We start from the raw sequence: 17881 nt of genomic DNA, 5'->3' as shown, positions 1-17881 counted from the left end.
GAATAAAAAAATTGAATAACTAGTGATACAAAAGTAAAAGCACTAATTTTACTCAGGGACACCCATTTTAAAACTGCAGTATAAGCAACATTTATGTGAAAATATATATTACGCTGGTCACTATTTGTACTCGCTTTACATCGTAACAGGAACCCATACTCTTAAATATCTCAAGGCCATTATAAGTGTTACAGACAGACTACAGAGGAATAGCCAAAAACTAAAGCGTTAGCGACTACGCTACCTTGGCTTAAAACAAGAACGCCAGCATCAAAAATAAAGCAAACCCATAAGAGGAAAAGCGTTTGTATTTACGTTAGCCTAAACACAGGAGCGCGGGCTTAGCATCTCTTCGTCTTAACGAGAGACGGGACTTGGCGGTCGTAGGAGACTCGTCCTCGCCCCTCCAGGCGAGGGGCCAGGCTGAGGCGGCACCGCACAGGAGACCGACACGACGAGCTCTAGCCTGCTATAGGCCCGCTACCTCACACACACCCCCCCCCAGGAGGGCTGAGGTGAGAAAATGGCGGGGGGGCCCCGCCCTCACCGCCCGCCCCCGCCAAAAACCTCCTGGCGCTCATTGGCTGCGCGGCAGTGAGGGGCGGGGCCCCGGGGCACCGCCCGAAGGGGGGCAGGGAGAGAGGGCGGGCAACGCGCAGGGCAGCCCCGTGCTCGGTCCCCGCTGGCCCGGGGCCACGCTTCTCCTGCCGGTAGCGCAGCGGCTGCCTGCAGCCGGGGCCATAACGGCACCTACCCGCCCGCTCTGCCTCCCCCAGCCCGTCCTCACTCACCCGCGCCGCCACCCACCTCCCTCCTCACAGCTCGGCGCCGCGGCAACGCCCCCTTCCCCCTCCCACCCGGGGGCCCAATGGCGGGGCAGAACCCGGCCTTTATCCCGCCCCCTTTTACCCTGGAAGTGGAAGTGAATGTCTCCTCCCCCGTCAGCGACGCCATATTGGGTTTTGTGGATAGTAAGGGGGGGGGGGAGGGGGAACGGAAGGAAGAACCCGGCTTGGGCGTCCGTGAGTAACTGGTGCCCCGCGTCGGCGCCGGGAGGGGAGCGGGGGGGCCCGGCCGGGGCCGAGGGCGGGAGGGTCGGCAGCAGGTGGTCACCCCATCTCCGGGAGCGTGGGGGTTTCTGCGGTCTTCGGCGACGGCTGCCGTATCCGCGGCCTAGGCGCTCCCCGCGGGCCGCGCTGCCGCTCGCCGCCTCCCGGTTGGCGGGGACGGCGGGGCCGCCGTTGTTGGGTCGGCCGGGGCGGGCTCGTTTTCCCTCCGGGCCAGGCGTTGGCTGTGCTGGTGCCGTATCCCGGTCCCTCCTCACCTCAGCGGGCCGCCTCGGGGGCCTCTCCTCACGGCGTCCGTGCCAAAACGGTGCCCGCCTTCCCGCGCTCGCTTTTTTGTTTTTTGGTTTTTTTTTTTTTCCCCAAAGTGCCCTGTATTGCTCCCGTCCCACGGCGTTTCTCTGGTCTCGGGGTGGGTGAACCTCACGATTCCGGGTAAATGCGGGGAGCTCTGGTGCCCTGCCCTGCTGCTGTTCAGGCAGTCGTGAGTTTCTGACGGACCAGGCTCCTGTTGTGATGGATAAAATTAACCGATGCCTTTTTTTTTTTAGCATACCCCCCCGCCCCTCAGTTTGCGCAACCCATGGGTTATTTTCCTGTGGTTGTCCGCTCGCTCTGTTAGTAATAAGCGGCTGTAGTGTGTTGCTCTTCAAAGACGTTTCCTCTGTGGGATAAGGAAACTTGTATGAGCAGTGATGTGTTTTTGCTAGTTATGTGGTTCATTTGTATTTTAAATTTAAGAAAAATCTCCACCGTGATCAGGGAGTTGTCTGAAAATTCTGTACGTCTCTGTATGTGGTGATGCGAGGCATGAGTTAAATGCCTGCACTGCCCCAGGTCCTGTCATTTTTAAGAACTCGGCGATACAGTGGTATATTTAATGATATTACCACAACAACTGTGGTAAAAAGCCTGACTGTTGAAGGTCACGTATTTGCCTACTTGGTACTTTTCAGCAGAGAAAAAATACGGGGTTTTAATATGGTTAAGTTTTAGTAGCAGTCTGTATTCTGCTAGTAGGAAACTATTCAATTGTTTGTTAAATAATCTTTATATATCTTTCTGATTATTGGTTTTACTGAAATGGCTGAAGGTTATCATAACTCATTATGCTGAACAGTAAAGTCTTATGTTGCACTATGAAAGGGACTGCTACTGTCTAGATTTAATTATTCCCTTTAAACTAATGAGATCTGACCTGTGTTCTTAACTGTAAGCTACCTTCAAAGCAATGCCAAATACTGCTTTTCTTGATAACCGTCTAATTGCAGATGTTCTTTCAGTAAAATTTTGATGTGATAAGAAATATTAACTTAAATTCTAAACCATGTCATGTGATATACTTCAGTCTGTGCTACTTAAACCGAGCCAGTGAGTGGTTTATTTTCAGTAAAACAGATAGTGTTAGCTGGTTTAATTTCTTGGTCTGCTGTGGAAGAACTGTATGTATGATAAACAATCATACATAATCACATATAATGTAGTTTGTTACACAAAGCAAAATGCCTACTCCATCATAAAGCCATCAGTAGCCCTACATACATGATTCTTCACTTGAACTGCATAAGTTAACATTGACAAGATTGTAATGTTAGGTCTACTTACAGCCCATATTTGCTGTGGATGTATCTGTAAAATTAGTTTTGAGAATATGAGAGTTTTTCTGTTCATGATCTTTAGAGAGTTGCTATCTGATCAATAGATTCAATATCTTTTTGTTACGGCTTTATACTTCAGGGCATTTCAAAAAAACCCAAAATAAAGCACAAAATTATGCTCAGCTAATAATGCTGAGTAACTTCTTTCTTCTGCAGTGCAGTGAATGGGGAGAATAACAATTACTTCCTTTTGCCTGTAATGAAAAAGTCTGTATCTATATTGTATAAGTTTCTATTTGATTTTTTTTTTCTGTTTAGCTATAGCTTGAATTAAAGTGGACTGCAGCTCCTGAAGCTTCGTAATGAATCCCCTTATCTTTTGAAGTGTAACAGGACTCCTTTTTTCTACTTACTAATTATTCCGTAGGATGTAGTTTTCAGATGTTTACAGAAAAAATAGACAACTTTAAGGTTCTGTACCTCCCAGATTGTCCTTGGTCTCAAATTATTTTTTGCAGCAGTCACTGTATTGCAGCATCTAAGTTAATTTATGTTTTTCTGATTTAGTAATGTTTCATATATCTTTATTATCATCTGAGGCTCTTGAGCTATTAATGTAGGGCTGAAAGTACTCCCACTATCCCAGAATTATGTAGTCCCACCCACAGATGAGGACTCCAGGAAGTAATGTCAGGGATTGCTTTTGGTGATGTGGCAAAAATGTTTCTGTTTAGAATCCATTTTATTTTGTTTGTTTTATATCTTGAAGTGAACTATAAAACTTAGTTGAGCTTAACTGAAAAGGAGAATGAAGATCTTAAATTGGTAGCAGAAGCATGTACTAAAAAATAATTCCCTTCGTTCTTTTTTTTTTTTTTATCTGAGTTCAGAATCCTGGCCCTTTCACTACACAGTTTTGCTCATGCATAAAACTTTCCTGTGACTGCTAAGCTCTTCATGTTCAAGAGAGATAAACTCATTGACTAATTCTAGCAGTGGGCAGTGTTCTGGTTTAGGTACTTATGGTAGAGGTTTTTGGTCTGTAACCACTGGTGTACAGAGTCCTGAATTTAAACTTCTTCACGATCTAGTTACTCAGTATTTAAAAATCCTAAGCAGCTTTTAAAAAAAAACATATTTATTTTGGTTTTGTTCTTTGCCTTTAGAAACTGAGGTGACAGGAGGGTGGTGCTGCAGTTCATATCTCAATGCTTAGATGTTATAACTCAGCTCCTGCCTTATCAAGGTGAAGATGTCTAACAAGGCTCATTCCTGCATTTCTGTATGGACTTTTTTTTTCCCCCTCCCTAAAATGGATTGGATCCTGTCTTGGCTTTGTAAAATACCCTGTTCTTTGCTTTCTTGACAATTTCTTTTGGAAATTAATTTCTTTGGAATAAATGTCTTCTCTTTAAGAATACTTCATTTAAAATAACTTGTTTCAAACAGGGCAATCCAAGAAAGTATCATATGTAAATGCTGGTTCAGATAATGTACTGTAAAGCCTCACTGAGCTTAGCTTTTTGTTTTAAATGTTACCTATGTGTCATGTTTTGTTTCCACAGCAACCATGTCAGAAGGGGACAGTATTGGTGAGTCTGTGCATGGAAAGCCTTCTGTGGTCTATAGATTTTTCTCAAGACTTGGACAGGTTGGTTTTTTGTAGGGTTTTTCTGACTCCATTAGAAGCAGGTCTCAATGCAGCTTCTTGAACTCGTTACTTTTTGGATGAGTTGTTGAAATACTGAAATCTGTACAAAAGATTTCTTTTGAAACCTTTTAAAAATAGGTAACAAATATTATAATACATAGCTTAATGGAATATTTAATGTGTGTATATGTAACGTTGCACAGTGAAAATATAAGCTGTTGTTGTCAAAATTGAGGAGTGACTTCAGATTTCATGTCAGATTCATCCTAAGGAAAGTAACCTTGCGTAAAATATTGAAAATTTAAATTGCTTTACAATGCCCCAAGCATTAGGATTTTTCTTTTTTTGGCCTTTGTAAAAATATAGAACTTTTCAAATGTTTGTAAGTATGTTTAAGTTTAATTCAGTTTATTTCTAATGAAGAATACAAATGTTTCATGTTACTCTCCTTCTCAAAATACTCTTCGCAAATGCTTACTATTTTTAATGCTACCCTGTAATAAACTTTCTTCGTGGTGCATCATGTATTTTACAGATGTACACTTTATATTTCTTCCTAGATCTACCAATCCTGGTTAGACAAATCTACTCCATATACTGCAGTGCGATGGATTGTAACTTTGGGTCTGAGTTTTATCTACATGATTAGAGTTTATTTACTGCAGGTAAGAAAACTTATTTGTCAATACACAAATAAAAGAAATAGATTCATAGAGGTGATTTCATCTTTTCATAGAGTCAGAATGCTTACTTTATACAGTGAGAATTTTTAATATTTTTTTAACAAGTCCAGGAAACTTTTTGTGTTAATGTGAGGATGTAAAAGAGCACTTCTCAAGGAAGCAAAAAAACCAGACTGTTAATCTTGTTGAAAAATCAGTGTCTGAAAACAGTTTTCAGGAAGACTTTAATCTTGGCTCTTTTTTCCTCCCTGCTTCAGGGTTGGTACATTGTGACATATGCCTTGGGAATCTACCATCTAAATCTCTTCATAGCTTTCTTGTCGCCAAAGGTAGACCCCTCTTTAATGGAAGATTCAGGTATGATGAATAGTTCATTTTGCGATAATTTTGGACTTAGTCAAACTTCCAGCTCTTTTTGTCTGATACAGTAGTGTAAAGATGTGCAATTTTAGCATGACATTGTATTTTTAGACTTGCGAAAAATCTATAAAACATGACATCAGGAGTTACTATAAAACTTGTCAGGGTTTTTTTTGGTGTTGTGGTTTTTTGGTTTTGTTTTTTTTTTTTTCAGGACTTGAACATATTCCATATTGTATTAGTTTTCTGTGTTTTGAAAGAAGGTTTATGTGACTTAAGTTCTCCCCATAGTAACTCAAGTGACTTGGCACTGATTTGTTCCCTATTTTCTTTTTGGAAATCAGTGTTAAGTTACATTAAAACAGCCACTGTAACTGGAATCTATGTGTAACAGTGAAAGTTTTTCTTTCTTGTTTTTTTAAAGATAACAAGTAAAAATAACCTGGAGTCCAAATATGTGGAAAATTAGTGTGAGGGGGTTTGTGGTTTGTTGTTTTTTTTTTTTTTTTTTCTGTTTTTTTCAGATGATGGTCCTTCCTTACCCACAAGGCAAAATGAAGAATTTCGGCCTTTCATTAGAAGGCTCCCAGAGTTTAAATTCTGGTGAGTGGATCCATCTGCCCATGCTGTGTTTTTGAAAAATATAAATATCTGCATCAAATTAGTGGTAGCTGGGGTTAAAGGATTAATTTTAATATTATTTTTAAGGCACTCTGCCACTAAAGGAATCCTGGTTGCTATGGCGTGTACATTCTTTGAGGCTTTCAACGTTCCTGTTTTTTGGCCAATCCTTGTGATGTACTTCATTATGCTATTTTGTATCACTATGAAGAGACAAATCAAGGTAACTTGCCAAGAATAGATAGTACCATTTGTGATGTCAGAATTTACAGTATTGTTCCAAACTGTCCATCCAGTTGAGCACTTCAGAGGTTTTAAATGTATTGCACACACTTCTTTTGCTAGAGGAACTTGAACAACTAACACTTGAACAGTTCAAGTGTTGCATATTTGCAACTTTGACAAATATTGTTGATGGAAAACAAAAATAGCTCGTAAAAGAAGTCTTCATACACCACATTACAAAGTCTTATGCTTGCTTTCAAAAGGTTTTGATCTTAGAATTTAATATCTGGTTTTTATGCAGGATGAGTTTTAATAATTTCTCATCCACTTCCTTTCTTCAGTTAACTATGGCTATTTTTAATGAAGAGGTCTTGTAGGATCTCTGATGGGTGAAGAAGGAAGTTCTGACAAGTTGGTGCGAGAAGGTAGATGGGGAGAAGGGGAAGAAGAACATAGGCAAGTCATTCAGACCAATTTTAACAAACTACTTATGGTTTGTTGGCATTTTAAAAAGAGAACCAGTTTTTTTCCCAGACATTCAGAATTTTGGATAGGTACTGTTATTCAAAGTTGTAAATTAAAGATTAAAGGGTAGCAAAGAATTAATACCTCTGTGCTCTCTCCAGTTTCCTGTGATTCCCCAGTCAGTAATCCTCACTGTACAGTATAAATTGTTGGGTGTACCCAAATTTGAGATATATAAGATTGGGCTCATACCGCTATTTAGATGTAAACTGGTATATGATTAGCTATTTCATTATCCTTACAATACTGAAGAACTGTCTTTCTAGAGGACTTTGTAATTTTCAATGTGTATTATAATACATTTTTCTAAATACTATGTAAGTTTCTTGCCTCAAAAATTGATCTTTTCTCTTTACAGCACATGATAAAGTACAGATATATACCCTTCACACATGGCAAGAGGAAATACAAAGGGAAAGAAGATGTGGGAAAGACCTTTGCTAGCTAGAAGGTGCAATCAACCTGTTGACCAATTCTACTTCTAACTAAAGGAACGATTTTGAGCCATTGTAACAATGCCTTTTTTTCTTCATAAAAAATGATTAACAGAGTGGTGACAAAGCAGTTGAATTTTCATTTTAAGAGGATCTTGCTATTTTTATCTGAAATATCAGTTTCTTGAAGAAACTGGCATTCTAACCAAATTGCATTGAGTTTATTATCTTTTGTAAGAAGTTGGAGGAACTTTGGATAATCCCATGGATTTGGGATAACGTATTTCTTTCAAGATCCATTGCACTGGAGAGATTAATGGCTTAGAGTTGGGTATTTTTACATAGTTCTCCTGCTCTACGTCACCCTGAAGTGCTGTGCACATATGTGAAGGAAAAACGTAAGATGGCACACATGATGCTGTTTTCTGCTTCATGGCCATGTGCTATTTTCATAGAAAAATTCAGTAGACCTAAACAGATGCAGAACTTAAGCCAGTTTCCTAAATGCATGGTATTACTGAGTTATAGCCAAACAAATATAGATAGGAATAAGAAATCTATTAAATTATGGGTTTTGCAGTAGGGGAAAAATACTCATATAGCTTCTAAAGTAACTCGTTTGTGTTGGGTTTTAATGCCAGTTTCACCATTACATCTCCTAGCAGATGGTAAAATTGGGCTCTACCATGACAACTCAAAACTCCGTTCAAACTCTATCACAATTTCCTGTGAGGACCTGGAATTATAAAAATATATATTTTAATTGTTATTAGTTGGAGTTTCTTTCATACTTAAGGGTTTCTTGATTAATTTAAGATGACTTCATGCAGCCCCTTCAGAATATATCCAAACTGGCCATAGCAGACAAACAGTGTGGGTTTTAACACAGCTTTTCATTTTCTATGGGGAAAAAAAAAAAAATCGGACGTAAATGACCTGCATGTAAACTTTTTCATGTGATACAACTGCAGTTTTATTAAGTGACTTTTTAATTCCAAAATTTATTAAAAGACAGTGTCCCCCTTTACTTGTTCTCTATCTTTATATACATATATTGATCTAATAGCATTTATGGCTCCTTTTCAATAATGGTTACCCTCAACTTATCTTCATGCAATGCCTTTTTCGACTCTTCAGGGAGCATTCACTTGCAGAAAGTAGGAAAAGATTAGCTCTTTGAAGATTCTGAATGGAGAATAGTGGCAACTTCAACAGGCACCTAATTGAAAAAAAATTATGTAGGAACCCTTTCATCTGATTTTGTCAAATGAAGTCATTATGGAGCTCTGGAATTCAGCCTTCAGTAATCCTGGGAAAATGACAGGTAGTTTTAGTTCACATTGACCTGGTTTTTGTTTGTTTGTGTGTGTTTGTTTTATTAGCAGTGTGGAAACTAGTAATGCCAAAATTTAAAATTATGGAAATACAGTAACCAAAAAGGGCCTTATAGAAACACCAGTCATGGATACTTGCAGTTCGTTGCCTAAAAATCTGAAAGCCCTGACTTGGAGAAGCTGTCTTCAGGTTTGCTGGAGTTTCTGAATAATATGGGCAAATCAGGGAGAAAAAGATATTTTTTAATATTAAAATTAGCAACTGGGATGACTCCTACTAAACAGCAGAGTGTTAATGATATCCATTGTAAGTTAGACATTTTTACCTCCACTTAATTTTGAGCTTCAGGGGCAGCTTGAGATTAATGCCTTCTCATTCTTAGTAGATGATGTTTGGACAATGGTATAGTTCCCTAGCTGACTCTCAGCATGCAACAGCCAGACAAGTTTGACGGCATTTTGTTAAACTTTGCTCTATTTTTATCACATACAAGTGCTAAAAAGAAATTACCCTTAGAGAAAGCATGAAAAACTTGGCTTGACAGCTTCACAGATACTTTCCAGTCATTGATTGCTTCCTATTTGTTTTTATGTGCAACTAAATGTTTTTCCTTACTGTTTTCTTAGTAAGGAGATCAGGCAGTGATTTCCTTAGGTAGTCATGTTTTGCTTTGTGATACAGACCACTTTTCTTCTACTGTTGCCTTGACAGTTTTAAATAGGTGAGGGATGCCTGAAAGTTTTCTGGTGTAAGGGATGGTTATTGCAGCTCTGAAAATCACTTTTGTACAGCAATGAAGAGGTGTTCGCATAGTTAGCAGAACCTATTTTTTTTTTCATTTATAGATATGATGAAAAGTTAAACTAATTTTATTGGGGTTTTTATGATAACACTGGAGATTTAATTGTTAACTAGCTAACCAGGATCTCTGCAGTACAAATAACCATCTTAAAAGAAGTGCTCTTACTGTAGCACACCTCCCCCTGCCATCCCGAGCCTGTATTCAGTACCATTTGTGAAAGATTTATTGAAACTGTAACTCACGATCCACTGAGTGGATCATCTGGCTTTTTCTCCCCATCTGTATTTAAAGAATACAAATAAATTAATCTTGTACATTTTCTGTCATGCAAGAATGACAAGATATGTTAACAACTAACAATCTTCTTTTTCCCTGCTTCTCCAAATACTTGTATAATTGAACTTATAATAATTTATGGGAATAAATCTTGATGAGGTGATGCTGCAGAATCCCTCCTCCTTTAGCTGAAATAGCCCTTATTGCCATAAAGAGCGGAGGGGGTCTTGTGGCTGAAGTCAGCTTCTTCCCTATCTGTGTTAGACTGTAGAAAACACCACACAGACAAACTTAAGCTGTGTTGCAAAACTAATGTTTTATAGTTGACCTTAGTTTTATTAGTATACATACTAGGGCTTTTTTGAAACAACACTTGTTACATTGCTATAATCTCAATGTCTAGAATACTTGATGAAAAGTCTTGATACTAATAGCGATAGAAGAGCTTTGAGTTTGGAAGCTGAATGTTAATTGATCAATGTGCAAAGTAGTCGGCATTACTATGGGTTTGCATTTGTTGCTTCTCTGGATCTAAGGGAAATTCACCATTTGTCAAATCAAGGAAACCTGCTTTATTGTTAACCTTGTTATGAAAACAGAATGGTACATGACATACATTTATCATTGGAACTTCCACTGCGGTTAAACTAAGGATTTGTGTACAGTTTTTGTCCTTTTCCCCTGAAGTCTACAGGATGGAGTCATTATTAAGTTACAGGAGAAATGGAGTCTTACAAATTGTAGAGTTTTACTAATATCTTAAGCATGCTATGAAAGGTTGGAAGACTCGTTATCTACACTTACATTTAGAAATTGAGAATCTGATGTAAATTTTTCATTGTCCACAGTGAAGAAAACTACTACATTTGTGTTAAGCACTTTTTAGAAAGACATATTTTTAAAATGGCCGACAACCATGTTAGAGGAAACAGAAGGGTAGAGGCAGAAGTAGATTTATTCTGTAAAACAGGAATGAAGTGCCACCTTGCACAGGCAGTTACCAGTTTTATGATAAAGTCTTTCTTGGACTAACTCAAGCTGTATGACAACTTTATAAAGGCCCTTGTCATGAAACAGAATAGGTTTTTCCTTTACAGTTGATAGTGACGTAGGTAGATCAGTTTCTGAGGATGAAACTTCTCTCTGCACAGTGGACATTCTGTCTACAAAAAGAAAAGAAATTAGATCGATGTACTGAATTGCTGTATTTAAAAGTTAAAAAAAAATCCAAATATAACTGTTTAACTACTTCTAGAAAATAATCAGCATCCATAATCAAAACCCCATTTTTTTCAGTCCAGTTTGTGATGCAAGCTTAACCATGTAAAGCACTCTAAGCTCGCCCAATTTAAAGAGCAACTTGAGGCGATATGGGTGCTTAAAAACCGGATGGATTCTTAACAGTTCTTTTGGTGTGTGTTTGTTCTTTAATCTAGGTGGCAATACTACTTCTTCAGTTAACTTTGCTAACAAATGGAATCAGAAAAAACTACAGTTAGAGCCAGTGTGAGGAAACATTCACGTACACTAGAAGTAGTATTTAAAAGGTATTGACTGTGTGTTAGAAGATACTCTTAGTTCTCTAACTCAGAGCTCTGAAATTTTTGTATCTCTGCCTGGTGAATCCAGTGGGGGAGTCAAAAGGATTTATTAGGTCAGCACATTCCAAAAGACTAAAAGTTACTAAAATGGTAACAATTGTTGTCAATGTTAAGAAAAAACGAGCTGAAGTCTCTGTATCCGAAACAAAAAATCCTTTACCATGGGCGTTGAACTGCTCTTTGAGTAGTAAATTAGCAGGCCTTTAGGGAAAAGAATAAGGTAAAGATGCAATTATAGTGAATGGATGTTTTCAGATCTGAAATATCACTGTGTAATGCATTTTTAATACTGTCTACCTACAGATAGGTGCATCTGGGACAGCTTTAGAGTTGACAAAAATGCAAAAAATGGTCTAAAATACATGTCCTCTAACAGATACAGCTCTATTGTCAGCTAGTACTCACACTGAAAACTAATAACTGAAACTGTCAGTAGCCTTCTAAGTGTACTTCTGTTATATTCAAATTTCTGTTCCCTCCACTTCATTTGAAGATACTTCAAGCAGGGAGTCAGCAGGGCAATTTCTAATGCTAACTCATTTGAAGTTCTTCCTTAATTTTCCAGTCAGAGGTGTGGTGGGAAGTGAGGACTAATCTTCACTCTAGATTACAAGAACAACTTTTTTTTAATTGATGCCCAACAACGTAAGGGACCAAATAAGCTTCAGTAAGGCCACAGTGCAAAAGGATCATTTACCTAAATTATTCTAAGCAAAATTTGAAAATGTGTGTGAAAACTTTAGCTTGTGATGCTTCAGCTTCCTACTGGAAACTAAAAAAGCCCCAACTAAAGTTTTGGGAGATAGATAAAAATCCATTTCGCATCTGCTTGCTAATTATCAGCTTTGAGTGACTTCACCCCTCCCCCCACTTGATTTTTAAAGTGTACTAAGTTTTTTGCTTTTTAATTTCAGATTCATAAGAAGGCAGTACTTGGGAGTTAATATTGTCGCATTAAGGATATTCAACAATCTTCCTTATGTTTTTCATCAAATATCATATTCTGAACACTGTAAGTGATAGGAAATCTGTGTACGGGAGCTATTCCTCTAATAACTCATTTCTTCTGATAGCTATCTGGTTAAGAAAAGGGTCTGGAATGCTTTGTTACAGTCTAGCAGGATAGTTTCAGTTTAAGGGGCCCTCTTTAGGAACCTGCTTCAGTTAACACTCAGTTTTATCACTGTGTAATGGACTTGCATATCCAGCTGAAACTTGGTAACATTTGCTGCCTCCATTGCATTTCTCTTTCAGAAACAAACAGCTGATAAGCTGAAAAATGCTAACTGGAGGGGTGGGTAGTATGGTTTGTGTTAGGCAAACCATGTTGTTTTGTTTTGTTGGTTTTTTTTTTTTAAAGGATTAAATGAATCTGATTACCCAATAAGAAAAGCATCTATTTTCACAGCCTTAGAAAACACATCTGAGTAATTCAGTAGGTTACCACTCCTTCCCTGCAGCTAGATGAAAGTTTTTACCACTGCTTACGACAGCATTCAGGCAAGACTGATGAACGCTGGCTCGGTCTTTACAAGGAAATCTGAAGTGACTTTTGACGTTTCCTGATTTGTGTCAGGGTGGTGTTAGGAAGGCAGTGGCTCATAGCAAGCTGTGTTCTAGTTTGTGGCTTCAAATGGTGTATCTGTCATAGAACTTAACAGCTTGCATAGGTATAACCTTGGTGCATTTAAATAGAGGCCTTTGGCTATACTGATTTTAGTGTCAAGATCGATTTTGGATCTTGGAGAAATTCTCTGAGTTGTATTTGCTTGATTCTGCCCCGCCACAGCCAAATTAGTATCTGTGTAGGAAAATTTAAGTAGATCACACCACTCATTTCTAAAACAGCTGCAGTAATACATCTGAGTTATAGCACAGACGTAGCCTCTATGGCAAACATTTTATAAGTAACACTTGATGCCTTTTTTCTGGCAAGCAGTTTTCACTCTTTAGAGAAAATAAATGGACAACATCTTATTCCACAATGTTTATAAAATCCTTAATGGATGAAAATTCTGTTGTATTTCATTAATCCAGAGCAAAATCCAAGTTTAAAATACCATGCATAAGAGCTAGCTCAGTTTGGTTTTAACTTATTTATTCCTTTTTACTGGAAATCTGGTGAAGAAGGCTTCAGAACATTATCACTTTTGTTGTTTCTTTGCAGTCAGAATTATAGCCTAGGTCTGTAGATAAAGGAATTATCTCCATGTCTGACTTCCACATTAGTTCAGTTGCATTTCAATGGTTGAGACGGAAAACTGCTCACCTTATTTCCCTCATCTATGTAATGCATAGTCATTCTATTCTAATAAAATACATAGGTCCTGGTGAACTCTTGTGTGGGGATTTTGGGTGCCTTAGTGAGAGAAAGGGTATTATTTCAACACCCAGGCTGATAGATATTTTCAAGTAGAAATTTCATCATGTTTACCCCTTCCAGCCTCCATTTATCTTTCTGTACTTACTCTGGTGTTACACCACTCCGTGATGCATTCCCAGCAGAAGAGGTGGCCACAAGGTGTGGCTGTTGTATGTCTCCGTTCTTCCAAACACAAAGTGCAGCGGGAGTGGCGCCCAGTAGTTTTTTCCTTGGTCATATTTCTAATTAACATAGTTATATGTTACTTTATTTTATTTAGCCTGCTTGTAAGAAATATGTGATAACACAATCTTAAAGTAAACCTCATCTTCAAGTATTAACCCTTTTTGTGAAGATTTCAAAAACATGAAAGCAAAGCATGAAATCTAAGAGATGCTTAAAACAGTGAGGAATGCATCAAACGTTACATTACACTGGGTTCTAACTTAAGTCGAAGTGTCACTCCAGTGTTGTCCCTGTTCATGACAGGTATTACATTTCCCACCATTGCTTCCATCTCTTTCCTAGTAAGTAAAAATCATCGTACTTCTGATGAGTTAGGTTGCGGTGTAGTTTCCATTCCTGCCTTGCTCTCTGCTTCTGTTTGAAGCTGTACATCTGAACACCAATTGTTAGAAGAAGATGGAAGAGTGAAATTATTCCAAGAAACTTGTAACTTGATCGAATACTCTGATCTTCTCTTTGCAGTCCTCCAAAATGCAGCTACATAAGTCACAGAAATGGAGATGTTTCATTACTGTGGTTTTATGAAACTGTGCTTCTCCCCCCTCATATTCTGCCCCCCCCCAACTCTTGATTTAGCATTCTCATTTCTGTCAAAAAAATTGACATGTTTCTAGGACTCATCAATCTGCTGTCTCAGGAGGCCTAATGTGGCCTGGATGCATCTCATTCAGTCAGGCTACACTTAACTGCCGTTTGTGCAAGGATCAGTTGTCTTGAGTTGTCTGTCTGTCCATCAAAACTGCTGCTTTAATCAGTTTAGTTTTGTTACGTGGCTCTGAGCAAATCGTCAAATACCGATTTTCCAGATTGACATGAGGAATCGTTGAGGAATCTTGTGTCTATACACATTTCTGGGCCAGTGGCTGATGTTTTTTGGAAAGATACTTCAAAAGACCATGTGAAATTAAGCTCTTCATATAGAAAAATGCTATCTGAACTTGTACTGATTTTTGTTCAAAACTATATTGAAGTATTTCCCATGGATTTATTAAGCCACTTCTCACTTTTTGTATGTTTGTAGAAGACAGACTGGACTAGACCGTATTCTGACGTTACGTAGGGTATTGACTTCTGACAGTACCTTCACATTTATTAGCCATAACCTTTCAACTGCAGGGACTCATAACCCCTCTACATAGTATTAAAAATATCCCTCTCACCCAGTCAGCTCTGCCCATATTCTAATCAGCTATAGCCAAATTCTATGTCCCTTTTACACACATGGCACCCCAAAAGAGGCCAAAATACTGCAGTGGACACCAGCTTCAAACAAGAAGTACATCTACTTACATACGTGATTCCTGTGATTCTTTTAGACAGGTGATAAAAAGTGCCACTTATGTAGAATATTGCCAGATGTAGTCGATGGAGCAAAGGTATGCATTGTTTAAGAACGTACACAATTTGTAAGGCTGTTTTCTTCTGCTGTTCTGTAAGCTCCCCGACTTGTTTCTGTATCCAGTTTCGTATTAAGGTCCTACTGGATAAGCCAAGTGCTGGGTTGCTCTGCGAGGTTCTGGACTCGTCAGCTGCTATCTGCAACTCATGTTCCAGATGCAGTAATCCCTTTTCTAAGCAATAGGGTACTACAGTATGCAGAGAAACGAAGATGGCCCGTCGAAGAAAAGAAGGTACCCTTTTCTTGGTTGAGTCAACTTGAACAATGTTAACATACTCTTCACCCAGAGTCTGATAACCTAAATAATGTGTGTGACAGAAAACACGCAGGGTAAGATGGCAATTGCAGTATCATTCTCTGTATGGTTGAGCAGCGGTGACAGGCTGCTCAGTTCAGAACACATCGGGTTTCGGAGTTTCAGAAATAGTTGCATTTTTTTGTGTTGAATGAGGTGACCATTACATTTGCGTGAGCATCTGCAGCATCAGTACCTGCCATAGCTTTAGGCTTAAAGCAGGGATGCTTTTTCATAGTATCATGCATCCCTTTTTTGAAAAAGAACTTTTGCTTTTAAAAGATCCTATATCTGGGTTGATAAACTGCTGCCTTGGAACTCAAGCTTCTGGCAATTTAGTGGTTAATAAAAGGCATTTATAGAAAAAACAAACCAAAGACAGACCCCCACGATGAAGAAAATCCCTGTCAAGCAGTCTCATTGCAGGCGGTGGTCACCCAACAACTAGCAGCCCCCCAGGACAGACGGCTCATTTTTCACGCCGTAAGGAGAAATGCTAAATCGGAAGCTACTAGGCGCGTTACCTGACAAAGTGGTGAGGACGAAGTAGGCGACATCAGAAAGCAGTTCAATCTCTTTCCTCCATTCCAGCCACTTCTTGGCACCTAAGGGAGGGGGGGAATCATTGCAGTTACTTGACGTGAAATTCCTGCTGATCTAAACCCTTCGCCCGCCATTTCTCCCGGGCACCCCAACACTGGATTAACGCCCCCGCGATGGATCGGCCCACCTCCATCACCCCATCCGAGAGCTGTGAGGGGGCTGAGGGGGGAGGCCGCTGCTGTCGGCGGATTTCGGAGCACCGACGATCCGCGGTCTGTCTCCGTCCCCCCTCCAACGCCGAGCCGGGCGGCCCAGCCCCTCGGCAGAGCTCGGGGTCCACTGAAACCCCCCCACCCAGGGCAGGCATTACCTGCGAGCCCGTGCAGCGCGGTGCCGGCCCCGCTCCGCAGCCCGCTCCGGTACAGCTCGTCCTTCTGTCCGCAGCGCACCAGCTGCGCCGGCCCCGCGGGCGCCAGCGCCATCCCGCGCGGAAGGAGACGTAACTCTGCGCGCAGGCGAAGCGGCTCTCCACAGGCGGCGGTGCACCCTCGGCGGGCGCAGGGATGTTGCGTCGTTACGGACCTCCCATAAGGAGGCGCCTCGTAAGAGGGCGGGAGCCGCTTTCCTCCGTCTCCTCAGCGCTGCGGTTGCCGCTTCCCGCCTGAGCGGCTTCTTCCCGCCGGTGGCTGCGGTGCCGCTTCGCTCCGGGGAGCGGCAGCCTGCTGGCCGGGCTTCCCTCGGGTGCCGCAGGGTGGATGCCCAGCAGCCCAGCCAGCGCCCGGGCTCGGCATTGCCGCCGGCCAGCGGCGGTTCCGCAGCCCTGGTTGCCTTCCCTCAGCGCGCTTGGTAATGCGGCGGCAGATCGGGCTAGCCCGGGCTCGTCGCCTCCTCCCTGAGGGGCGGCGGCCCAGAAGCCCGGGCCCCGTCTGGCTGAGGTAAATGGTATGGGCCAGGCGAAGGCGGGAGTCCGGGCTCCCCGAGAGCCGCCCGAACCGCCGGGAAAGCTTGGGAGCGTTGGCGTGCGGGTATGTCAGCCCTCCCCAGTGCCCCGGCTGGAAGGCGCGTCTCTGTGTAGGCTGAAGGGATCCAGCCTTTGGGAGCACGGCGCTGCTTGGTCCCGAACGCCCATCTGCCACAGCGTGTCAGCTGGATGGTTGCCTTTTGTGGTTGATTCACTGGTAAAAGGTGGGATTTGGAGAGACAACGATGAGTGAACATAAGCGTTAAGGCCGTGGTAAACAGCGTTTCTGATAAATTGCTCAATGTTGTGTCTAGTTGCTAGTTTATTTAGGGAATCGAGCGTGCGCTCCCCTCATAAGGCTTATTGGGCTCTTGATGCAGCCAGAATCCCATTACCTACTATGAGGCTGTTGCAGGTATGCCTAGTGTTTAATAAAAGAAAAAAAATAATTTTTTTTTTTTATGCTCCCTACAAACAATGGCCTTTTTAACAAAGGTAGCAGCATTCTGAAGGTGTTTACTACCTATGTGCATCTTGAAGTCTGATACGTTCATTCTTGTCAAAATGTGTTTTGGGTTTTTTTAGCAGACTTTAACGTCATGTCAGTTATAAATTCAGTTTTGCAACGTGCTTCAGTGAAGGGGAAGTTAAACAGTTCTGCAGTGTAATTGATTTATATGACAAAGTGCTTTCAGTTGGATTAAAATAGATGTTTTCCAGAAAAGTTTACATGCTAATACTGCAGTAACTCAAGAGCTGGAGCTTGTACTTGTTTTTTTCTTCTTAGTGCTGAGAAGCAGAAAGAAAGGCTACCCACTGACAAACATAAACACAAGTAAACTGGATATCTGTGGTCCTTTAGTTTTCAGTAGTCTGTTATTAGCAACACAGCTTGTGACA

The 17881-nt window shown here is 40.8% G+C and overlaps 3 protein-coding genes across 19 annotated transcripts in view; 1 reads left to right on the top strand and 2 right to left on the bottom strand.

Moving 5' to 3' along the window:
* Positions 1 to 1512, bottom strand: part of LOC128143959 (uncharacterized) — a 184971-nt gene extending 183459 nt beyond the window's left edge. For 9 of the 13 annotated variants that reach the window (XR_008235937.1, XR_008235938.1, XR_008235942.1 and 6 more), the window contains exon 1: positions 316 to 854. The gene's annotated coding sequence lies outside the window, so the exon portion shown is untranslated. Of the gene's footprint in view, positions 1 to 244; positions 855 to 1324 lie in introns of those variants that run through there. The other 4 variants (XM_052792092.1, XM_052792095.1, XM_052792093.1 and 1 more) reach the window with 4 other exon arrangements.
* On the top strand, positions 891 to 8188 carry RER1 (retention in endoplasmic reticulum sorting receptor 1). 5 transcript variants are annotated; one of them, XM_052792090.1, is made up of 8 exons: positions 924 to 1022; positions 3829 to 3944; positions 4228 to 4313; positions 4874 to 4978; positions 5254 to 5353; positions 5881 to 5959; positions 6065 to 6200; positions 7086 to 8188. In XM_052792090.1, the coding sequence occupies exons 3-8, from the start codon at positions 4233 to 4235 to the stop codon at positions 7173 to 7175; spliced, it is 591 nt and encodes a 196-aa protein (XP_052648050.1). In that variant the 5' UTR covers positions 924 to 1022; positions 3829 to 3944; positions 4228 to 4232; the 3' UTR covers positions 7176 to 8188. The 5 variants fall into 5 exon arrangements, with proteins under 5 accessions (XP_052648047.1, XP_052648048.1, XP_052648046.1 ...); XM_052792089.1 differs by having other exon boundaries at positions 936 to 1022; positions 3829 to 3908; XM_052792087.1 differs by lacking the exon at positions 3829 to 3944 and having other exon boundaries at positions 891 to 1022; positions 5906 to 5959; positions 6040 to 6200.
* A 1683-nt stretch (positions 8189 to 9871) lies between these two features.
* On the bottom strand, positions 9872 to 16599 carry PEX10 (peroxisomal biogenesis factor 10). The gene is made up of 6 exons (XM_052792085.1): positions 16391 to 16599; positions 16002 to 16082; positions 15074 to 15480; positions 14085 to 14260; positions 13644 to 13779; positions 9872 to 10737 (listed from the first exon to the last, which is right to left on the bottom strand). Exons 1-6 carry the CDS (start codon positions 16500 to 16502, stop codon positions 10666 to 10668), a joined length of 984 nt encoding a protein of 327 aa, XP_052648045.1. The 5' UTR covers positions 16503 to 16599; the 3' UTR covers positions 9872 to 10665.
* Between the last annotated feature and the right edge of the window lie 1282 nt (positions 16600 to 17881).

Source organism: Harpia harpyja, chromosome 7 (assembly GCF_026419915.1).
Source record: "Harpia harpyja isolate bHarHar1 chromosome 7, bHarHar1 primary haplotype, whole genome shotgun sequence".
NCBI classification, from domain to species: domain Eukaryota; kingdom Metazoa; phylum Chordata; class Aves; order Accipitriformes; family Accipitridae; genus Harpia; species Harpia harpyja.
Note: the sequence above shows the minus strand (reverse complement) of the source record. Positions and strands in the feature narration are given on the sequence as shown.

Bases quoted from the DNA above. Each gene is read 5' to 3' on its own strand.
- RER1 (XM_052792087.1), top strand. From the start codon at position 4,233: ATGTCAGAAGGGGACAGTATTGGTGAGTCTGTGCATGGAAAGCCTTCT. The intron at 5,960-6,039 runs GTGAGTGGATCC...CTGGGGTTAAAG, and splicing joins CTCCCAGAGTTTAAATTCTG to GATTAATTTTAATATTATTT. The intron at 6,201-7,085 runs GTAACTTGCCAA...TTCTCTTTACAG, and splicing joins CTATGAAGAGACAAATCAAG to CACATGATAAAGTACAGATA.
- PEX10 (XM_052792085.1), bottom strand. From the start codon at position 16,502: ATGGCGCTGGCGCCCGCGGGGCCGGCGCAGCTGGTGCGCTGCGGACAG. The intron at 14,261-15,073 runs GTAAGTAGATGT...TGACTTATGTAG, and splicing joins GAATCACAGGAATCACGTAT to CTGCATTTTGGAGGACTGCA. The intron at 13,780-14,084 runs GTACGATGATTT...TATGTTAATTAG, and splicing joins CGCAACCTAACTCATCAGAA to AAATATGACCAAGGAAAAAA.